The 23,166-nt window shown below is 30.8% G+C and overlaps 1 protein-coding gene across 2 annotated transcripts in view; it reads left to right on the top strand.

The window, feature by feature from the left end:
• Positions 1–23,166, top strand: part of LOC135962167 (uncharacterized) — a 40,113-nt gene that overhangs the window by 5,172 nt on the left and 11,775 nt on the right. The window contains exon 1 of one of the 2 annotated variants that reach the window (XM_065513938.1): positions 20,988–21,213. The exons of the other annotated variant lie outside the window; for it this stretch is intronic. Coding sequence (XP_065370010.1) covers positions 21,015–21,213 — 199 coding nt within the window. The 5' untranslated portion in view covers positions 20,988–21,014. Of the gene's footprint in view, positions 1–20,987; positions 21,214–23,166 lie in introns of those variants that run through there. 2 annotated transcript variants of the gene reach the window in all.

The raw sequence follows: 23,166 nt of genomic DNA, 5'->3' as shown, positions 1-23,166 counted from the left end.
ACAGATTTTTTACATTATTTACATATACTTTACACTTAATGAACAGTGTCAACAATGTAAACAAAATTTGTAATTTAGTTTAAAAGCATAAAAACCATGTAAAATATGTAATTATCAAGAAAATCAATTGTTTACATAATGTCAACAATGAGTAAACAATGTAAATTTTTGTCTAAAATAAGTGTACAGGTCTTAACTTAACTAAAAATACTTATTTTACCCAAATAAGTAAAATTTTTCTGATAAAATCCATTCTTTACATGACGTAAACAATTTATAATCTCTTAATTTTCTATATTTTAACAAGCTTAAAACCATGTAAAATATATAATTACCAAGATCATTGTTTACATGATGTAAACAATGTAATTTTTTATGTAAAATAAGTTTTCAAGGTTTAAGTCAAATAAAAATACAAATTTTACCCAATTAAATTTAATTTTTCCATTGTTTACATGACGTAAACAATATTGGCGTAATGTAAACAATTCATTATCCCTGAATTTTCTATATATTACATAGATTTATAGTATTAAAATTGGAGTAACAACTTTTTACATTGTTTACATATACTTTACACTTAATGACCAGGGTAAAAAATGTAAATAATTTGCAATTTAGTTTAACAAGCTTAAAAACCATGTAAAATATATAATTACCAAGAAAATCAATTCTTTACATGATGTAAAATATGTGTAAACAATGTATTTTTTTTATAAAATTAGTTTTCAAGGTTTAATTCAACTACAAATACTTATTTCAAGCAATTAGTCAATTCTTTACATAGTGTAAACAATGTGTAAATAATGATTACCTAATGTAAACAATTACTTAAAGACAATTTTTCTTACTTTTGATTATAATTCAATAAGTTAAATCAAGTATCCATAAAAAATTATACTTTACATGATGTAAACAATGGGTAAACAATGTAGAGATAAGGTAAATTAGTGCTAAATATCAATTTTTCTTAAGTTTGATTACATTTTAATAAATTAGATAAAGTTGCCGAAAATAATCCCAATTTTACATTATGTAAACAATTAGTAAACAATGTTTTATTGATGTAAACAATTGCTAAAAATAGGTTTTCTTACTTTTACTTATGTATGTCAATAAATTAGTTAAACTTTCTGCTAAAATTCCGTAATTTACATGATGTAAATAATGAGTAAACAGTGTTTACCTGATGTAAACAATTTCTAAAAATCAGTTGTTAATATTTATAACTAAGTTTCAACAAATTAGTTCAAGTTTTTATAAAAATTATATATTTTACATGATGTAAATAATGTGTAAACAATGTTTACCTGATGTAAACAATGGCTAAAAATCTGTTTTTCATATTTCTAACTAAGTTTCACGAAATTAATTCAAGTTTGTATAAAAATTCTATATTTTACATGATGTAAATAATGTGTAAAAAATGTTTACCGGATGTAAACAATTGCTAAGAATCAGTTTTCCGTATTTCCAATTATATTTCAACAAATTAGTTCAAGTTTGTATAAAAATTCCATATTTTACATGATGTAAATAATATGTAAACAATGTTTACTTGATGTAAACAATTGGTAAGAATCAGTTTTCCGAATTTCCGATTATATTTCAACAAATTAGTTTAAGTTTCTATAAAAATTCTATTATTTACATGAGGTAAATAATGTGTAAACAATGTTTACCTGATGTAAACAATGGCTAAAAATCAGTTTTTCTTATTTCTTACTATTTTTCAGCAAATTAGTTCAAGTTTTATGAATATTACATATTTTACATAATGTAAACAATGAGTAAACAATGTTTACCTGATGTAAACAATTGCTAAAATATAGGTTTTGATATTTCCGACTATGTTTCAACGAATAAGTTCAAGTTTTTATGAAAATTCCTTATTTTACATAATGTAAACAATGAGTAAACAATATTAACATGATGTAAACAATTCTTCAATTTTGTATTTTTTTATTCCTGAGACCTTTGCCATTAATTAATTGAATTTTCTATAAAAATTCCATTATTTACATCAGGTAAATAATGTATAAACAATGTTTACCTGAAGTAAACAATTGCTAAAAAATCAGTTGATCTTACTGCTGATTATATTTTAATTATGAATTAAAGTTATTATAAAAATGACATATTTTACATGATGTAAACAATGTGTAAACAATATTTACCTAAAGTAAACAATTGCAAAAAATCGTATTTTCTTACTTCTAATTACATGTAAACAAATTAGTTAAAGGTTGTATAAAATTTCCATTCTTTAGATGATGTAAACAATGTGTAAATGGGTCAAAATCTGAAAAATATTTTTTAAACCGATTTTTTTTTTCCAAAAATTTTTTTTTCTCTAAGCATTAAAAAAAATTAAAAAAAAAAAATTTTAAAATTTAAAAAAAAAAATTTTAATTTAAAAAAAAAATCGGAAAAAATATTTTTTAACCCGAATTTTTTTTTTTCATCAAGTTTTTTATCGCTAAGTATTAAAAAAAAATTAAAAATTTATTAAATTTTTTTTTAAATTTATTAAAATTTAAAAAAAAAATTTTTTAAATTAAAAAAAAAAATTTTAGAAACAAAATTAAAAAAAAAAACAATTAAAAATTTTTTTTTTCCAAAAAATTAAAAAAGAGCATTTTGTTTACCTAAAAATATTTAAAATTTTTATTTTGAAGTATAATTTGGAGAAGGGTATATAAGATTCGGCACAGCCGAATGTAGCTCTCTTACTTGTTCTTAATTTAGATTATATCTTAATAAAATAATTCAAGTTTCTGTAAAATGTCTATAATTTACATGATGTAAACAATATGTAAACAATATAAACAATTGCTAAAAATCAGTTTTTCTTAATTATTTTATTTTTTTAATAATTTTTTTCTTTGTTAACCCCACTGTTCTGTGTATATTTTTAAATCTCTAATGACCAACTAATTTTGTTTTTGGTTTTGCTTGTTTTGACTTTTCATATTCAACGTTGACAAAATTTGTGCGCTCTTTTCTGATCAGTTTAAAATTTGTGGTCGTAACGTCAAAACATACACAAGATCTTTAAGCAATTTTGTTTTATATAGAAAATAGAAGAACAGAAACAATAAAAAACCAAACAAAATATATAATTTGTAGAATAAATTAATTAAAATTTTCCTTTTAAGTGTTAAATTGTGTATAAAAAGTGGCTAAATTTAAAAAACAAAGAAAATCAAACAAATTTAAAACAATTAAAAAGATATTTTTCTTACATTTTAAAATAAGTTTAATTTACTAAATTTTCATATGAATTATTATTATGTATGTATGTTAAAAAGAAAAGAAAAAAAATCTTGAAAATTAACAAAACAACTTCTCTAAATTTACACTTCATTTACACAAACGGAGGGAGAAAAACCCTGATATTGCTATAATCAAAAAAGATTATTGAACTATTGAAAGCCATCAAACATTTTGAATTATTATTATTATATATTGGTCGTGTGCTCTTCTAAATTAAAATTGTTTTCAAATCTCTACAACATTTTTGAAATTCTATGCGCCATCAAGGTCAAGGGCTTGAACATTGTTGTCTAGGCAGAAACAAAAAAAAAATAAACTGCAAACATTCATACATATGAAACAGAAAAATAATTAATTTTTTTTTCACTCTCTCGCATTTTCATTTGTTTGTTTGTTTTTGTTTTACTCTTACAACCAAAAGTTACCAAAAAAAAAACACTGATTTTTGTTGTTGTTTGTTCACCGCTCTTTAGACATCATTTACACATAATCCTCATTATAATAAATAAAACATAACAGGGGAGTGTTTCAAACGGGACAAAAATTCATAAAAAATAGGGTTACGTTGATAAATTACTCGGAAAAAGGTTTAGTTGCCATCAATGCTTGACGTCAAGCATAATTTAAGGAGAGGCAAATTTATACAAGACTACCATTATATTATCATAGCAGGAGCTCGTAATATACATATTTTATGTAAAAAGTACCAAAAATAAATACAAATTTTATTTATGGTGCTTTCCAAAAAAGTACCAAATTCAATTTTGGTATTTTTTGAGATGTTAAGAATATGACTTTCTTTTCTTTATAACATAAATTATCAAATAAGTACCAAAGCATATTTGTTACCCGTTTTCTCCCCTGAATTCTTCGAATATCAAAAAAGTACCAAACACCTGTCTGCTAATTTTGTAAGTAGATAAAGATGCATTTCAAATTTAGTTTGTATCTGTATTAGTTTAGGTAAATTGTTTACCAGAATATCCAACAATCCCTTTTTAGTGGTTCTACAAAGGGAGAGAGGGGGGAATAGTCATAATTTCATGTCTTTACCTTTAAGAGTTAAGACTGTTGAATCCGTCAGTCACTCAGCCAAATTTTATGCCTTTTTGCAGGCATTTGTTTGCCATTTTTGCATTTGCAACATCATTTGCACTTAATACTGAACACCCCTATTGTCTTGTTCTATAAATATTTTTACAATTATCTTATGCTCGTACATACAACCATACAAATACAAATAATTACCATGTGTTTTCTCAACAGTGACAGCATGTCTGACAATTAACAGATATACATATGAATGATGCCAATACTTTTTAATAGCAAAAAATAAATAGAAAACCGGCAAATAAGCACTTTAAACACAACAAGACATAAATTTTGGCAGGCAAATATATAGAAAATATAGAATAAGATGGAGCAAAGCAGTAAAACAAATTTAAAAATATAAAACAAAAAAAAATTAGTCAGAAAAGTAAAACAGATGAACAAAAATATTGGTAATAATTTGTAATTACAGTGATTTTTAATAATTAGAGAAGTTAACTATAGTTTAATTTGTAGTTTAAACTATAGTCTAAACTCTAGTCTAAACTCTAGTATAAACTATAGTCTAAGCTCTAGTCTAAACTCTAGTCTAAACTATAGTCTAAACTCTAGTTTAAACTATAGTCTAAACTCTAGTCTAAACTATAGTCTAAACTCTAGTCTAAACTATAGTCTAAACTCTAGTCTAAACTATAGTCTAAGCTCTAGTCTAAACTCTAGTCTAAACTATAGTCTAAACTATAGTCTGAACTCTAGCCTAAACTCTAGTCTAAACTCTAGTCTAGACTCTAGTCTAAACTCTAGTCTAGATTCTAGTCTAAACTCTAGCCTAAACTCTACACTAAACTATAGTCTAAACTCGTGTCTAGACTCTAGTCTAAACTCGAGTCTAGACTCTAGTCTAAACTCGAGTCTAAACTATAGTCTAAATTATAATCTAAACTCTAGCCTAAACTCTAGTCTAAACTCGAGTCTAAACTATAGTCTAAATTATAATCTAAACTCTAGCCTAAACTCTAGTCTAAACTCTAGTCTAAACTCTAGTCTAAACTCTAGTCTAAACTCTAGTCTAAACTCTAGTCTAAACTCTAGTCTAAACTCTAGTCTAAACTCTAGTCTAAACTATAGTCTAAACTCTAGTCTAAACTATAGTCTAAACTCTAGTCTAAACTCTAGTCTAAACTCTAGTCTAAACTTTAGTCTAAACTCTAGCCTAAACTTTAGTCTAGACTCTAGTCTAAACTATATCTAAACTATAGTCTAAATTACAGTCTAAACTCTAGTCTAAATTTTAGTCTAAACTATATCTAAACTCTAGTCTAAATTACAATCTAAACTCGAGACTCTAGTCTAAACTCTTATTAAACTCTAGTCTAAACTATAGTCTCAACTCTAGTCTAAACTATATCTAAACTATAGTCTAAATTACAGTCTAAATTCTAGTTTAAACTATATCTAAACTCTAGTCCAAATTGCAGTCTAAACTCGAGACGAAACTTTAGTCTAAACTCTAGTCTAAACTATATCTAAACTATAGTCTAAATTACAGTCAAAACTCTAGCCTAAATTCTAGTCTAAACTCTAGTCTAAACTCTAGTCTAAACTATATCTAAACTCTAGTATAAATTACAGTCTAAACTCTAGTCTAAACTCTAGTCTAAACTATATCTAAACTATATCTAAACTATATCTAAACTATATCTAAACTATAGTTTAAACTCTAGTCTAAACTATATCTAAACTCTAGTCTAAATTACAGTCTAAACTTTAGTCTAAACTATATCTAAACTCTAGTCTAAATTACAGTCTAAAGTCTAGTCGAAACTTTAGTCTAAACTCTAGTCTAAACTCTAGTCTAAACTTTAATCTAAACTCTAGTCTAAATTACAGTCTAAACTCTAGTCTAAACTCTAGTCTAAAGTCTAGTCTAAACTATATCTAAACTATAGTTTAAACTCTAGTCTAAACTATATCTAAACTCTAGTCTAAATTACAGTCTAAACTCTAGTCTAAAATCTAGTCTAAACTCTAGTATAAACTATAGTCTAAATTACAGTCTAAACAATAGTCAAAACTCTACTCTAAACTATAGTTTAAACTCTAGTCTAAACTCTAGTCTCAAGCATAGACTAAACTACAGTCTAAACTCTAATCTTAATATATTTTCCCTCCACTTTACTTAAAGAGCACTTTCACACTTTGCCACCCTTTTTAAAGATGCTACCAAGTTTAACCACTAAATCTAAATAACTTCCACCATTTGATTGCCACTAAATCAAATCCATTTCACAATTGTCTGATAAATTATGCGCTGCTTTAGCAGCAATTACCATCTAACAAAACATATAAAGATTTTGCAACCGAAATTTATGATGCAAACTGACACTTTTGGCATTTCGTATGCAAAACTAATGTGACAATTGAAAAATTACATTAAATTTTTGAGGAAACTTGTTGATAGTGAACAGTTTTTTTTCCACGAGTAAATTTTTGTAATTGCAACTCTTAGTTGGCAGACGCTATTTACATGAGCGAATAATAATTGCATGGGATTAGCACAGTGGGCAGGTATAAGAGAAATTTTGTTTATCATAGAGAGTTTTGTAAGAGATGCTGAGGATTAGTTTTCATGTGAGATATTTACGGTAATGTGTAATAGTGAGGTAACAGTGGCCGTAACTTTAGACAATAAGATATAGTAGAAGTATAGATTAGACTATTGATTAAACATTAATTTAATTATAGCTTAGACCATTGTTTAAACTAAACTAAAACTGAGACTACAATTGAAACTATAGTTTAGACTATATAGTTTAAAATAGCCTAATTTAAGACTATCATTTAGATTAAATAAAGTTTAGCATGTAGTTTAAATTATAGTTTAAACTTATGTTTAAACTTTAGTTAAGACTATAAAGATTGTATTACAATTACTGTCCTTCCTTTTCATATTTTTGGTGTTATTGTTTTCTTTGATAAATCCTATTTAGTTTATTCCTTTTGCTTTAAAAAAACACGGAAATCGTTTAAGTCTGATTGTAATGGAAAATTAATTTTTATGATTTTATTTACCTTTTAACTATTTTATATGAGTGTCATTACATTTAGTATATAAAACTATGAAAATATATACTATAACATGAAATCATTATAGATAATAAATATTTAACTAAAACATGACATTATTGTCTTTGTTTTTATAACATTTACATTAAAGACCTGCACAAGCTGCATTGTTTAACACGAAGACAATTGCCACATGATGCTTTTGTCATGTCATGTTATGTTCTTTTACCTACTTAACAGCAACACGCAAAGGCAATGTATATCAAAACAAAAAACAAACGCAGCATCATTTTAACAACATCATAACACACACAACATTAAAAAAATTAACAGATGCATGGATGACATGGAAAATAATTTTAAGTCATTTAAATCATGTATGAGGCCTTTTTTGTATGAGATGATTTCAATTCATTTGTAGTATTTATTGTGTGCAATAAGAAAAAATCTATATTAATATATAAATGTCTTTGTAAGTTTGTTGGTTTGTTTGAGCATCACGCCTAAACGGCTGAACCGATTTTATTGAAATTTGGAACGTAGATAGATCCTTACTGGGAAGCGTCAATAGGCTATATATTTTTTTACTACGACAGGGCTAGCGAAGCGCACCGAGTCAAGCTAGTTGACTATAAAAATACAACTGAAATTTATATTGTATAGTAGGTCAAAATAAAAATACAAAAGTACACCAATGGGTTTTTCAATGTTGTTTTGGAAAATTTTACAATATTTAGTAATATTACCTGTTATATTATTACTTAAAAAGGAATACGTGGAATATAAGCCATAAAATGCCAATAATTTTCATGGAATTAAAAATGTAATGTGTTTCACATACATATTTTAAATACTACCTAACTTAGGTACAACCGCTCGAATATTATTAACGGGACATTTTATAATTACATTGCTAAATAAAATAAAACTTCATGAACAAAGCCAATTGGCCTATTAGACGGTGTTTAATTAAAGAAAATTAAATTAATGTATAAATCCTTAACGGTGAAGTTTATAATATATTGAATGATATTAAAGACAAACGTGTTTATTATACTCGTTGTAAAAACGTGTTTAAATTTAATGAAGTGTCTCTGAATCGTTCGCGGCATAATTGCTACAAAAATATAAATCTACGAAAATGATCCAATGCACGGTGGTAAATTCCGGCCAAAAATGTTTTTTTTTGTTTTTTTAATTTTTATAAAATTTTGATGGTAAATTTTTCTTAACACTTCAGAATATACAGTATCATAATTATTTTGGCTATAAAGTAACTATATGGTTATTTATAGAGCTGTAAAGTCAAAGATTTTTTCTTGTCATTTTAATATTAGAAAAATGTGATTTTTTTACTTTTGAATTGAAGTAGCCTGAGCTTTTTTCTTTAAAGTTTTTTTTTGCAAATTAGCACATGCTTTTATAAAACAGTTAGCAGTTAACCATTCTACGTAGTTATTAAGGAGTTTTTGCGTGTTATTTTTATATACAAGTGAAATGATTTGGAACTAGTTTAAAATCTATAGAAACTAAATTAAAAAAAAAAGTTTGAAAGGCCAAAACAAATTAAATGGGGCTATTAGAGCTTAAGCGTAAATTACATCTAATACTGTAAGGTATCAAGAGTAAGTACTATAAATTTCAGCTGCAATTATCTGCCATTCTCATAACCAGAACGATTTTAGTGCCTACATATTTTACACATTTTTTTTGTATTTTTTTGGTCAATTTCAAAAATTATGTAAGTTTGAGAGTTATTTACGTCTATGCTGAATTGGCCAAACCATGTATTTGTATGTCGAAATTTTTTCAATCGATCATTTATGTTATTTTTAATTAAAAACCTTATTGAAGCCATTTACAAAAATGACATACTTTTTTCGATACTTTTATAACGTAAATTTTAATTTGGCCAACTCCTATATGCAATTTATAATATTTTTTGCGATGGATCAAGTCTGTTTTTCTTAAATGTACACAAAATTTCAAATTTTACATGAATAACCTAACTTTTTCGATTATTTCAATACGTCCACGTTTGTTTGGCCAAACCCTGTATATGTATTCCGAAATTTTTACGACCATTTATTTCAATCACTTATGTTATTCTTAATTTTTGGACTAAATTTCAGGCATTTACATGAATAACCTAATTTTTTCGATGCTTTTAAAAAGTCCATGATTGTTTGGACAAACCCTCCATATGTAATCCGAAATTTGAATTACCGATTTTTTTTCGATCACATATTTTATTCTTTATTTTTGGAATAAATATCAGCCGCTTACATGCAATTTGTTGGTACTTTTAGAACGTCCATGCTTTTTTGACCAAACCCTGTACTTGAACATCGAAATATTTATCGATCGGTTGGTTATGTTATTCTTAATACAAATAACAAATTTCAAACATTTTTATGAAGAAATAAAGAAGTTATGGATTTTTGGCCGGAATTGACCACCGTGCAATGGAACAAAAGCAACTGCCCAACGATTTGAAGAAAAAGTGTAGGGCATTTATTGCGTAACTTCACAGAATTTTTTTTCCTATTTTTTGTTTTCAAATAAAATCTAGAAGGCTTGAACAAAATTATTTAAATTTTCTAGTATATATTTATGTTATTCAAAAATGTTTGAAATTTTTCTTGGAAAATATTTAATTTTTTTATGATTTTCAGCTATACAATGAGAAAATATGTATACGTTTCAGACTTTTCTATACATTTAGAAATATTGGCCAATATTGGGATATTATACAAAAATATTTGAACTACATAATGCAATTTATTATAAAATAGTAACAAATTTGTGTAAAAAATTAAAAATTTCCTTCATGTACAAATTAATAATATTTATGAACATGTTCTTATTCTGAATGAAAAAAGTTTGGAAAAAATTCATGTTCGATTAATAATATTTATTAAAAAATTCATTCCAATTATGAATTTCTTTTTCCTGTGTTACACTTTATTATTTATATTTTTTAAAAATCCTTATATTATTTGTTCTAAATATTTAAAAAAAAATATATAATGCTAAATAATAATAGTTCTCAGATTTTCACAGTTCAGCAGTTATGTACAATTTCATTCTGCTATGCAATTTTATTCTGCCTAACAATGCGACACTTGTTAACATCAATTCAATTCAAGCTACCACACATAACAACAGCATCATCAATAGTTATAGACATGACATGGCACAACACGGTTTTCGCGGCGCGATGACATGGTACAACATGGTTTTTGCGGCGCGATGACATTGAACAACACATGTGCGCGTCGACACAACAAAACAAAGCATCAAATTTTGAAGTAAGACATTTTTCTACAAAATGTTGTCTTGTGCAGGCCTTTAATTTACATTATAACTTCATGGGAAAAATACTCAAACTGCTACACAGAAAGAATCATTAAAAAAAAATAAACAAATAATAAAAATAAGAGTAGATAGAGACTAGACTAGGGAATAGGCTAGAGACTAGACTAGGGACTAGGCTAGATACTAGACTAGAACTAGAGACTAAACTGGAGACTAGACTGGGGACTAGACTGGAGACTAGACTAGAGACTAGACTAGAGACTAGACTATAGACTAGACTAGAGACTAGACTAGAGACTAGACTAGAGACTAGACTAGAGACTAGACTAGAGACTAGACTAGAGACTAGACTAGAGACTAGACTAGAGACTAGACTAGAGACTAGACTAGAGACTAGACTAGAGACTAGACTAGAGACTAGACTAGATACTAGACTAGAGACTAGACTAGAGACTAGACTAGAGACTAGACTAGAGACTAGACTCGAGACTAGACTAGAGACTAGACTAGAGACTAGACTAGAGACTAGACTAGAGACTAGACTAGAGACTAGACTAGAGACTAGACTAGAGACTAGACTAGAGACTAGACTAGAGACTAGACTAGAGACTAGACTAGAGACTAGACTAGAGACTAGACTAGAGACTAGACTAGAGACTAGACTAGAGACTAGACTAGAGACTAGACTAGAGACTAGACTAGAGACTAGACTAGAGACTAGACTAGAGACTAGACTAGAGACTAGACTAGAGACTAGACTAGAAACTAGACTAGAGACTAGACTAGAGACTAGACTAGAGACTAGACTAGAGACTAGACTAGAGACTAGACTAGAGACTAGACTAGAGACTAGACTATAGACTAGACTAGAGACTAGACTAGAGACTAGACTAGAGACTAGACTAGAGACTAGACTAGAGACTAGACTAGAGACTAGACTAGAGACTAGACTAGAGACTAGACTAGAGACTAGACTAGAGACTAGACTAGAGACTAGACTAGAGACTAGACTAGAGACTAGACTAGAGACTAGACTAGAGACTAGACTAGAGACTAGACTAGAGACTAGACTAGAGACTAGACTAGAGACTAGACTAGAGACTAGACTAGAGACTAGACTAGAGACTAGACTAGAGACTAGACTAGAGACTAGACTAGAGACTAGACTAGAGACTAGACTAGAGACTAGACTAGAGACTAGACTAGAGACTAGACTAGAGACTAGACTAGAGACTAGACTAGAGACTAGACTAGAGACTAGACTAGAGACTAGACTAGAGACTAGACTAGAGACTAGACTAGAGACTAGACTAGAGACTAGACTAGAGACTAGACTAGAGACTAGACTAGAGACTAGACTAGAGACTAGACTAGAGACTAGACTAGAGACTAGACTAGAGACTAGACTAGAGACTAGACTAGAGACTAGACTAGAGACTAGACTAGAGACTAGACTAGAGACTAGACTAGAGACTAGACTAGAGACTAGACTAGAGACTAGACTAGAGACTAGACTAGAGACTAGACTGGAGACTAGACTAGAGACTAGACTGGAGACTAGATTAGAGACTAGACTAGAGACTAGACTAGAGACTAGACTAGAGACTAGACTAGAGACTAGACTAGAGACTAGACTAGAGACTAGACTAGAGACTAGACTAGAGACTAGACTAGAGACTAGACTAGAGACTAGACTAGAGACTAGACTAGAGACTAGACTAGAGACTAGACTAGAGACTAGACTAGAGACTAGACTAGAGACTAGACTAGAGACTAGACTAGAGACTAGACTAGAGACTAGACTAGAGACTAGACTAGAGACTAGACTAGAGACTAGACTAGAGACTAGACTAGAGACTAGACTAGATACTAGACTAGAGACTAGACTAGAGACTAGACTAGAGACTAGACTAGAGACTAGACTAGAGACTAGACTAGAGACTAGACTAGAGACTAGACTAGAGACTAGACTAGAGACTAGACTAGAGACTAGACTAGAGACTAGACTAGAGACTAGACTTGAGACTAGACTAGAGACTAGACTAGAGACTAGACTAGAGACTAGACTAGAGACTAGACTAGAGACTAGACTAGAGACTAGACTAGAGACTAGACTAGAGACTAGACTAGAGACTAGACTAGAGACTAGACTAGAGACTAGACTAGAGACTAGACTAGAGACTAGACTATAGACTAGACTAGAGACTAGACTAGAGACTAGACTAGAGACTAGACTAGAGACTAGACTAGAGACTAGACTAGAGACTAGACTAGAGACTAGACTAGAGACTAGACTAGAGACTAGACTAGAGACTAGACTAGAGACTAGACTAGAGACTAGACTAGAGACTAGACTAGAGACTAGACTAGAGACTAGACTAGAGACTAGACTAGAGACTAGACTAGAAACTAGACTAGAGACTAGACTAGAGACTAGACTAGAGACTAGACTAGAGACTAGACTAGAGACTAGACTAGAGACTAGACTATAGACTAGACTAGAGACTAGACTAGAGACTAGACTAGAGACTAGACTAGAGACTAGACTAGAGACTAGACTAGAGACTAGACTAGAGACTAGACTAGAGACTAGACTAGAGACTAGACTAGAGACTAGACTAGAGACTAGACTAGAGACTAGACTAGAGACTAGACTAGAGACTAGACTAGAGACTAGACTAGAGACTAGACTAGAGACTAGACTAGAGACTAGACTAGAGACTAGACTAGAGACTAGACTAGAGACTAGACTGGAGACTAGATTAGAGACTAGACTAGAGACTAGACTAGAGACTAGACTAGAGACTAGACTAGAGACTAGACTAGAGAGTAGAGACTAGACTAGAGACTAGACTAGAGAGTAGAGACTAGACTAGAGACTAGACTAGAGACTAGACTAAAGACTAGACTAGAGACTAGACTAGAGACTAGACTAGAGACTAGACTAGAGACTAGACTAGAGACTAGACTAGAGACTAGACTAGAGACTAGACTAGAGACTAGACTAGAGACTAGACTAGAGACTAGACTAGAGACTAGACTAGAGACTAGACTAGAGACTAGACTAGAGACTAGACTAGAGACTAGACTAGAGACTAGACTAGAGACTAGACTAGAGACTAGACTAGAGACTAGACTAGAGACTAGACTAGAGACTAGACTAGAGACTAGACTAGAGACTAGACTAGAGACTAGACTAGAGACTAGACTAGAGACTAGACTAGAGACTAGACTAGAGACTAGACTAGAGACTAGACTAGAGACTAGACTAGAGACTAGACTAGAGACTAGACTAGAGACTAGACTAGAGACTAGAACTAAACTAGAACTAGACTAGAACTAGACTAGAACTAGACTAGAACTACACTAGAACTAGACTAGAACTAGACTAGAACTAGACTAGAACTAGACTAGAACTAGACTAGAACTAGACTAGAACTAGACTAGAACTAGACTAGAACTAGACTAGAACTAGACTAGAACTAGACTAGAACTAGACTAGAACTAGACTAGAACTAGACTAGAACTAGACTAGAACTAGACTAGAACTAGACTAGAACTAGACTAGAACTAGACTAGAACTAGACTAGAACTAGACTAGAACTAGACTAGAACTAGACTAGAACTAGACTAGAACTAGACTAGAACTAGACTAGAACTAGACTAGAACTAGACTAGAACTAGACTAGAACTAGACTAGAACTAGACTAGAGACTAGACTAGAACTAGAACAAGACTAGAACTAGCCTAGAGATTTTAGTTTTCTCTGTGTACAAACTACCTACCATTTTATTATTTGTATATAGCATTAGAGTGCTCCAAAAAAATAAAATTGCGAATTTTGACCGTCCCCCCCTCTAGAATTGTTCTATGTATTGTAGAAACACATTGTGTAAAATATTAGGATGATAGGATAACGTTAACTGGTGGCGCAACGACGCTGAAGTTTTGAGGTGCATTTACAAGGGGAAAATATGCAATTTTTTCAGTTTTTGTAAAAATTTTGCCATTAAATATGACTTTTACAATTTAATTTAAAAGAATCGAAATGTGTACGTAATTGTCGTTATAATAAGATATAAAAGACAAAAATTTGTGAAAAAATGTTAAAGTTATTAAAAAATCGCCAGGCCATTAATGTGTCTCAGGCCACTAGAACAAGAAATTTATGAACAAAATTAACATATTTTGAGAAATATTAAAATAAAAGCTTATTTTTACTTAAAATATATCCATATTTACTTGTATATGAGTTTTTGTCCTCGTAGGATACCGTTAACCTATTCGCAGGTATGACCAAAAAAATTAAATTTTTTTAACGGCAGTTTCAAAACTCCAATTTCAAATTTTTAAAAATTTTGTTAAACAAATTTCAGAATTTTTTTATCATCACATGGGGATTTGTTGACAATATAATAGGGAATAAAAATGTGAAAAAAGTATGTCAATACCTCCTATAGTTTTTCCGTACCTGCGATATAAATTTTGCGATTTTCGAGAAAAACTAATTTTTTGGCCATATTTTGGGGAATGACCAGAATTTCCTTACTGTAATGATTTTTAAGTAAAAGCTATTCAGAATAATATAGTCCAGATAATTTAAAATATAGTCTGAAAGCTTTACTAAAATCGGAAAACTTTAACCCTTAAATCGTGAAGGTCAAAAGTCAATTTTTTCAATATTTGGAATTTCTCATGGAAAGATAGCGAAATATTATATATTTTTGGGCCGATTTTGATGAAACTTAAGAAAAATATAAAATGAAGTCTAGTATTCACAATAACAGTACAAAAATGGAAATTAACCATTAAGAGTACTTGGGGTCAAAATGTATGTGTTTTTCGTGATTTTAAAAGTTGAGGGTCATTTGGACCCCGAGTGCTATTAAGGGTTAATTTCCATTTTTGTACTGTTATTGTGAATACTAGACTTCATTTTATATTTTTCTTAAGTTTCATTAAAATCGGCCCAAAAATATATAATATTTCGCTATCTTTCCATGAAAAATTCCAACTATTGAAAAAATTGACCTTTGACCTTCACGATTTAAGGGTTAAAGTTTTCCGATTTTAGTAAAACTTTCAGACTATATCTAAAATTACCTGGACTATATTATTCTGAATAGCTTTTACTTAAAAATCATTACAGTAAGGAAATTCTGGTCATTCCCCAAAATATAGCCAAAAAATTAATTTTTTTATAGGAGGTATTGACATACTTTTTTCACATTTTTATTCCCTATTATGTTGTCAATAAATCCCCATGTGATGATCAAAAAATTCTGAAATTTGTTTAACAAAATTTTTAAAAATTTGAAATTGGAGTTTTGAAACTGCCGTTAAAAAAATTTAATTTTTTTGGTCATACCTGCGAATAGGTTAACGGTATCCTACGAGGACAAAAACTCATTTACAAGTAAATATGGATATATTTTAAGTAAAAATAAGCTTTTATTTTAATATTTCTCAAAATATGTTAATTTTGTTCATAAATTTCTTGTTCTGGTGGCCTGAGACACGTTAATGGCCTGGCGATTTTTTAATAACTTTAAAATTTGTTCACCAATTTTTGTCTTTTATATCTTATTATAACGACAATTACGTACACATTTCGATTCTTTTAAATTAAATTGTAAAAGTCATTATTTAATGGCAACATTTTTACAAAAACTGAAAAAATTGCATATTTTCCCCTTGTAAATGCACCTCAAAACTTCAGCGTCGTTGCGCCACCAGTTAACGTTATCCTATCATCCTAATATTTTACACAACGTGTTTCTACAATACATAGAACAATTCTAGAGGGGGGGACGGCCTGTACCTAGAAAGTTTTTTTCGTCCATACAATCTTGGAGCACTCTAATATAGCATAAATAAACAATGTCAAAATACTTTCAATAATAGTCATGATTTGTCATAATAAATTTATAATTTTTTTTTCGTTTAAAAATAGAAAAAAATAATAAAAGTTAGTCACGATTTTAGAACAACTAAATAAATAAACATTATGATAAAGTTAAGTGTCATGTCATAGGTAGAGAGACATAGAGTACTATGGGTTAGCAATTGTTATTTAAACAAGGAAATAAGAAGGATTAAATACAAATTAAACACTGGGGACCAATTAGAAATGCAACTATTAATTAAAAATAGACAAAGGATTGAAGTTAATGGTTTAAAGCAAATAGAATATGGTTATGGTTTCACATATGTTGTAAAATGTTTATTAGGAGGTTTCCTAAAATAAACTTTTGTTTTATTTAAAGGCTAATTTTCCATAATAATTCCCCACTGTGCCTGCACATAAACTTTTCGTGCATTTTATGACAATAGTGTAAATAAATATGTATGTTTAGTTGTGGTATGGTTATTTGTATGAGCGTGGAATAAATTTTCAAGTAATTTGGCAAGAAAACCAAACTTCTCATACTCTTTTTCACATGCATATGAACACTCACTCATATTTATTTATTCTTAAACAAACTCATTTATTACTGTAACAGTTACTGTTATAATAGGCGCGCAATGCGGATATTTGCTATTTCCGCATCCTTAACCACACTATTTTTCTGAATAATCTCTCACATACAGGCTTTTAAACAATAAACTGTACTTACTATAGAAATCTTACAAAATTGTGCTAAATACTTGTATAATTAAAAGAAAAACAAAACTAAACCAGTTGGAAATTTTCCCATTTCAATACTCAATGATGCTCTGGTTCTAGTTCTGTTCTAGTTCTGTTCTAGTTCTGTTCTAGTTCTGTTCTAGTTCTGTTCTAGTTCTGTTCTAGTTCTGTTCTAGTTCTGTTCTAGTTCTGTTCTAGTTCTGTTCTAGTTCTGTTCTAGTTCTGTTCTAGTTCTGTTCTAGTTCTGTTCTAGTTCTGTTCTAGTTCTGTTCTAGTTCTGTTCTAGTTCTGTTCTAGTTCTGTTCTAGTTCTGTTCTAGTTCTGTTCTAGTTCTGTTCTAGTTCTGTTCTAGTTCTGTTCTAGTTCTGTTCTAGTTCTGTTCTAGTTCTGTTCTAGTTCTGTTCTAGTTCTGTTCTAGTTCTGTTCTAGTTCTGTTCTAGTTCTGTTCTAGTTCTGTTCTAGTTCTGTTCTAGTTCTGTTCTAGTTCTGTTCTAGTTCTGTTCTAGTTCTGTTCTAGTTCTGTTCTAGTTCTGTTCTAGTTCTGTTCTAGTTCTGTTCTAGTTCTGTTCTAGTTCTGTTCTAGTTCTGTTCTAGTTCTGTTCTAGTTCTGTTCTAGTTCTGTTCTAGTTCTGTTCTAGTTCTGTTCTAGTTCTGTTCTAGTTCTGTTCTAGTTCTGTTCTAGTTCTGTTCTAGTTCTGTTCTAGTTCTGTTCTAGTTCTGTTCTAGTTCTGTTCTAGTTCTGTTCTAGTTCTGTTCTAGTTCTGTTCTAGTTCTGTTCTAGTTCTGTTCTAGTTCTGTTCTAGTTCTGTTCTAGTTCTGTTCTAGTTCTGTTCTAGTTCTGTTCTAGTTCTGTTCTAGTTCTGTTCTAGTTCTGTTCTAGTTCTGTTCTAGTTCTGTTCTAGTTCTGTTCTAGTTCTGTTCTAGTTCTGTTCTAGTTCTGTTCTAGTTCTGTTCTAGTTCTGTTCTAGTTCTGTTCTAGTTCTGTTCTAGTTCTGTTCTAGTTCTGTTCTAGTTCTGTTCTAGTTCTGTTCTAGTTCTGTTCTAGTTCTGTTCTAGTTCTGTTCTAGTTCTGTTCTAGTTCTGTTCTAGTTCTGTTCTAGTTCTGTTCTAGTTCTGTTCTAGTTCTGTTCTAGTTCTGTTCTAGTTCTGTTCTAGTTCTGTTCTAGTTCTGTTCTAGTTCTGTTCTAGTTCTGTTCTAGTTCTGTTCTAGTTCTGTTCTAGTTCTGTTCTAGTTCTGTTCTAGTTCTGTTCTAGTTCTGTTCTAGTTCTGTTCTAGTTCTGTTCTAGTTCTGTTCTAGTTCTGTTCTAGTTCTGTTCTAGTTCTGTTCTAGTTCTGTTCTAGTTCTGTTCTAGTTCTGTTCTAGTTCTGTTCTAGTTCTGTTCTAGTTCTGTTCTAGTTCTGTTCTAGTTCTGTTCTAGTTCTGTTCTAGTTCTGTTCTAGTTCTGTTCTAGTTCTGTTCTAGTTCTGTTCTAGTTCTGTTCTAGTTCTGTTCTAGTTCTGTTCTAGTTCTGTTCTAGTTCTGTTCTAGTTCTGTTCTAGTTCTGTTCTAGTTCTGTTCTAGTTCTGTTCTAGTTCTGTTCTAGTTCTGTTCTAGTTCTGTTCTAGTTCTGTTCTAGTTCTGTTCTAGTTCTGTTCTAGTTCTGTTCTAGTTCTGTTCTAGTTCTGTTCTAGTTCTGTTCTAGTTCTGTTCTAGTTCTGTTCTAGTTCTGTTCTAGTTCTGTTCTAGTTCTGTTCTAGTTCTGTTCTAGTTCTGTTCTAGTTCTGTTCTAGTTCTGTTCTAGTTCTGTTCTAGTTCTGTTCTAGTTCTGTTCTAGTTCTGTTCTAGTTCTGTTCTAGTTCTGTTCTAGTTCTGTTCTAGTTCTGTTCTAGTTCTGTTCTAGTTCTGTTCTAGTTCTGTTCTAGTTCTGTTCTAGTTCTGTTCTAGTTCTGTTCTAGTTCTGTTCTAGTTCTGTTCTAGTTCTGTTCTAGTTCTGTTCTAGTTCTGTTCTAGTTCTGTTCTAGTTCTGTTCTAGTTCTGTTCTAGTTCTGTTCTAGTTCTGTTCTAGTTCTGTTCTAGTTCTGTTCTAGTTCTGTTCTAGTTCTGTTCTAGTTCTGTTCTAGTTCTGTTCTAGTTCTGTTCTAGTTCTGTTCTAGTTCTGTTCTAGTTCTGTTCTAGTTCTGTTCTAGTTCTGTTCTAGTTCTGTTCTAGTTCTGTTCTAGTTCTGTTCTAGTTCTGTTCTAGTTCTGTTCTAGTTCTGTTCTAGTTCTGTTCTAGTTCTGTTCTAGTTCTGTTCTAGTTCTGTTCTAGTTCTGTTCTAGTTCTGTTCTAGTTCTGTTCTAGTTCTGTTCTAGTTCTGTTCTAGTTCTGTTCTAGTTCTGTTCTAGTTCTGTTCTAGTTCTGTTCTAGTTCTGTTCTAGTTCTGTTCTAGTTCTGTTCTAGTTCTGTTCTAGTTCTGTTCTAGTTCTGTTCTAGTTCTGTTCTAGTTCTGTTCTAGTTCTGTTCTAGTTCTGTTCTAGTTCTGTTCTAGTTCTGTTCTAGTTCTGTTCTAGTTCTGTTCTAGTTCTGTTCTAGTTCTGTTCTAGTTCTGTTCTAGTTCTGTTCTAGTTCTGTTCTAGTTCTGTTCTAGTTCTGTTCTAGTTCTGTTCTAGTTCTGTTCTAGTTCTGTTCTAGTTCTGTTCTAGTTCTGTTCTAGTTCTGTTCTAGTTCTGTTCTAGTTCTGTTCTAGTTCTGTTCTAGTTCTGTTCTAGTTCTGTTCTAGTTCTGTTCTAGTTCTGTTCTAGTTCTGTTCTAGTTCTGTTCTAGTTCTGTTCTAGTTCTGTTCTAGTTCTGTTCTAGTTCTGTTCTAGTTCTGTTCTAGTTCTGTTCTAGTTCTGTTCTAGTTCTGTTCTAGTTCTGTTCTAGTTCTGTTCTAGTTCTGTTCTAGTTCTGTTCTAGTTCTGTTCTAGTTCTGTTCTAGTTCTGTTCTAGTTCTGTTCTAGTTCTGTTCTAGTTCTGTTCTAGTTCTGTTCTAGTTCTGTTCTAGTTCTGTTCTAGTTCTGTTCTAGTTCTGTTCTAGTTCTGTTCTAGTTCTGTTCTAGTTCTGTTCTAGTTCTGTTCTAGTTCTGTTCTAGTTCTGTTCTAGTTCTGTTCTAGTTCTGTTCTAGTTCTGTTCTAGTTCTGTTCTAGTTCTGTTCTAGTTCTGTTCTAGTTCTGTTCTAGTTCTGTTCTAGTTCTGTTCTAGTTCTGTTCTAGTTCTGTTCTAGTTCTGTTCTGTCCCTAGACCTAAATAAATTTCCAACTGGGATCTATCTTGCTCTACTATTTTAAAAGTATAAACAAAGATCTGTTTGAAGAAAATATGCTAAATCTTGGGGCTATATCAAAAAACATATTAAATACTAACATTTTCATTCTTCACAAACAACAACAAAACCATTATTTAGTAATATAAGCCCAAGGATCTAAAATAAATAAGAAACCAAAACAATTACACAAACAATTGAAAAAAACAATACAAATCACTACCAGTTACAATAAAACACCACCTAAAAGTATACAATACTTTATCAATAAACAATAACCCCAGAAATATACAACAAATATTTACAATACAACAAAACAAATAACAAAATAAACTTAAATTGAATAAAAACATTTGTCGTTTGCACTTAAATTAACCAAAAAAAATAAAAAAATCATTTTGTAATTGAACAATCATGAATTTAATGTTTCGTAAGAATTTCCGTGAAGGCGCCAGCGGTGCTAAAACCGGTGGTGGTGGTGCAAAATTGCAAACTAAAGCGAATCGTACAAAACGTTCACGCGATATGGGTCTCTCGTCACAACCGGAGGATATACACTATAGGACTCATCTATTCTTTTCACCCAATCGTCCCGGCTATGATGTGGGCGAAGGTAGGCGCTCACCAATTCTCTCTCTCTCTATCTTTCTACACACGCACTCAATCAAACACAATCAAACACTTTTTATGTTCTTTTTTGTTTTTTGTTTTAATAATTTGCAATAACAAATACAAAAAATAAACAAACAAACACAGCAAAAGGAAAAATAAAAAAGAACACAAAACTATACACTGCATTTACAAAAAAATAAAATATTTATTAACAAAAGAATACTTGGCCATTAACACAATCTCAAAAGCAGAAGCAAAAATAAAAAAGAGTAAAATTTATTAACAAAAAAAGCTCACTAAACTAAGGTTGCCTGGGTGCAAAGGGGTTTTAAGAAATTCTATATTCTAGTTCTCCTTAATTTCTATGAAAAAAATAAAAATAAATAAAAGTGTTGAGATTTTATAGAAAAAAGTTCCTTTTAATAACTCTTGCTAAACGTTAAGTTAATTGCCACTTTGTGAAAAAAACTAAAATGTAGCCATTTATAATTGTAGCAACACATTTAGAGCGTTAGGCGTTTAGAACGTTAAAAAGGGTGTAAAACTAAAGAAAATATGTTGAAATTACAAACAATCCTTTTGTCGGTATTTAAAAAAACAAACTTTAAACGATTGTGAGAATAAAGGAAAACAGTTAATTATAAAATATTGAACACAGTTGAGGCCTTAAGCAATAAGGTCATAAATAAGGCAAGTTATAACTGAACTAGAACTGCAATAGAACTGAACTAGAACTGAACTAGAACTGAACTAGAACTGAACTAGAACTGAACTAGAACTGAACTAGAACTGAACTAGAACTGAACTAGAACTGAACTAGAACTGAACTAGAACTGAACTAGAACTGAACTAGAACTGAACTAGAACTGAACTAGAACTGAACTAGAACTGAACTAGAACTGAACTAGAACTGAACTAGAACTGAACTAGAACTGAACTAGAACTGAACTAGAACTGAACTAGAACTGAACTAGAACTGAACTAGAACTGAACTAGAACTGAACTAGAACTGAACTAGAACTGAACTAGAACTGAACTAGAACTGAACTAGAACTGAACTAGAACTGAACTAGAACTGAACTAGAACTGAACTAGAACTGAACTAGAACTGAACTAGAACTGAACTAGAACTGAACTAGAACTGAACTAGAACTGAACTAGAACTGAACTAGAACTGAACTAGAACTGAACTAGAACTGAACTAGAACTGAACTAGAACTGAACTAGAACTGAACTAGAACTGAACTAGAACTGAACTAGAACTGAACTAGAACTGAACTAGAACTGAACTAGAACTGAACTAGAACTGAACTAGAACTGAACTAGAACTGAACTAGAACTGAACTAGAACTGAACTAGAACTGAACTAGAACTGAACTAGAACTGAACTAGAACTGAACTAGAACTGAACTAGAACTGAACTAGAACTGAACTAGAACTGAACTAGAACTGAACTAGAACTGGACTAGGACTAGGACTAGACAAGAACTGGACCAGAGACTAGACTAGAGACTAGACTAGAGACTAGACTAGAGACTAGACTGGAGACTATACTAGAGACTAGACTAGAGACTATACTAGAGACTAGACTAGAGACTAGACTAGAGACTAGACTAGAGACTAGACTAGAGACTAGACTAGAGATTAGACTAGAGACTAGACTAGAGACTAGGCTAGAGACTAGACTAGAGACTAGACTAGAGACTAGACTAGAGACTAGACTAGAGACTAGACTAGATACTATTCTAGAGACTATTCTAGAGACTAGACTAGAGACTAGACTAGAGACTAGACTAGAGACAAGACTAGAGACTAGACTAGAGACTAGACTAGACTAGAGACTAGACTAGAGACTAGACTAGAGACTAGACTAGAGACTAGACTAGAGACTAGACTAGAGACTAGACTAGAGACTAGACTAGAGACTAGACTAGAGACTAGACTAGAGACTAGA

Source organism: Calliphora vicina, chromosome 5 (genome assembly GCF_958450345.1).
Source record: "Calliphora vicina chromosome 5, idCalVici1.1, whole genome shotgun sequence".
NCBI lineage: Eukaryota > Metazoa > Arthropoda > Insecta > Diptera > Calliphoridae > Calliphora > Calliphora vicina.
This window is presented reverse-complemented; position numbering and strand designations above follow the sequence as displayed.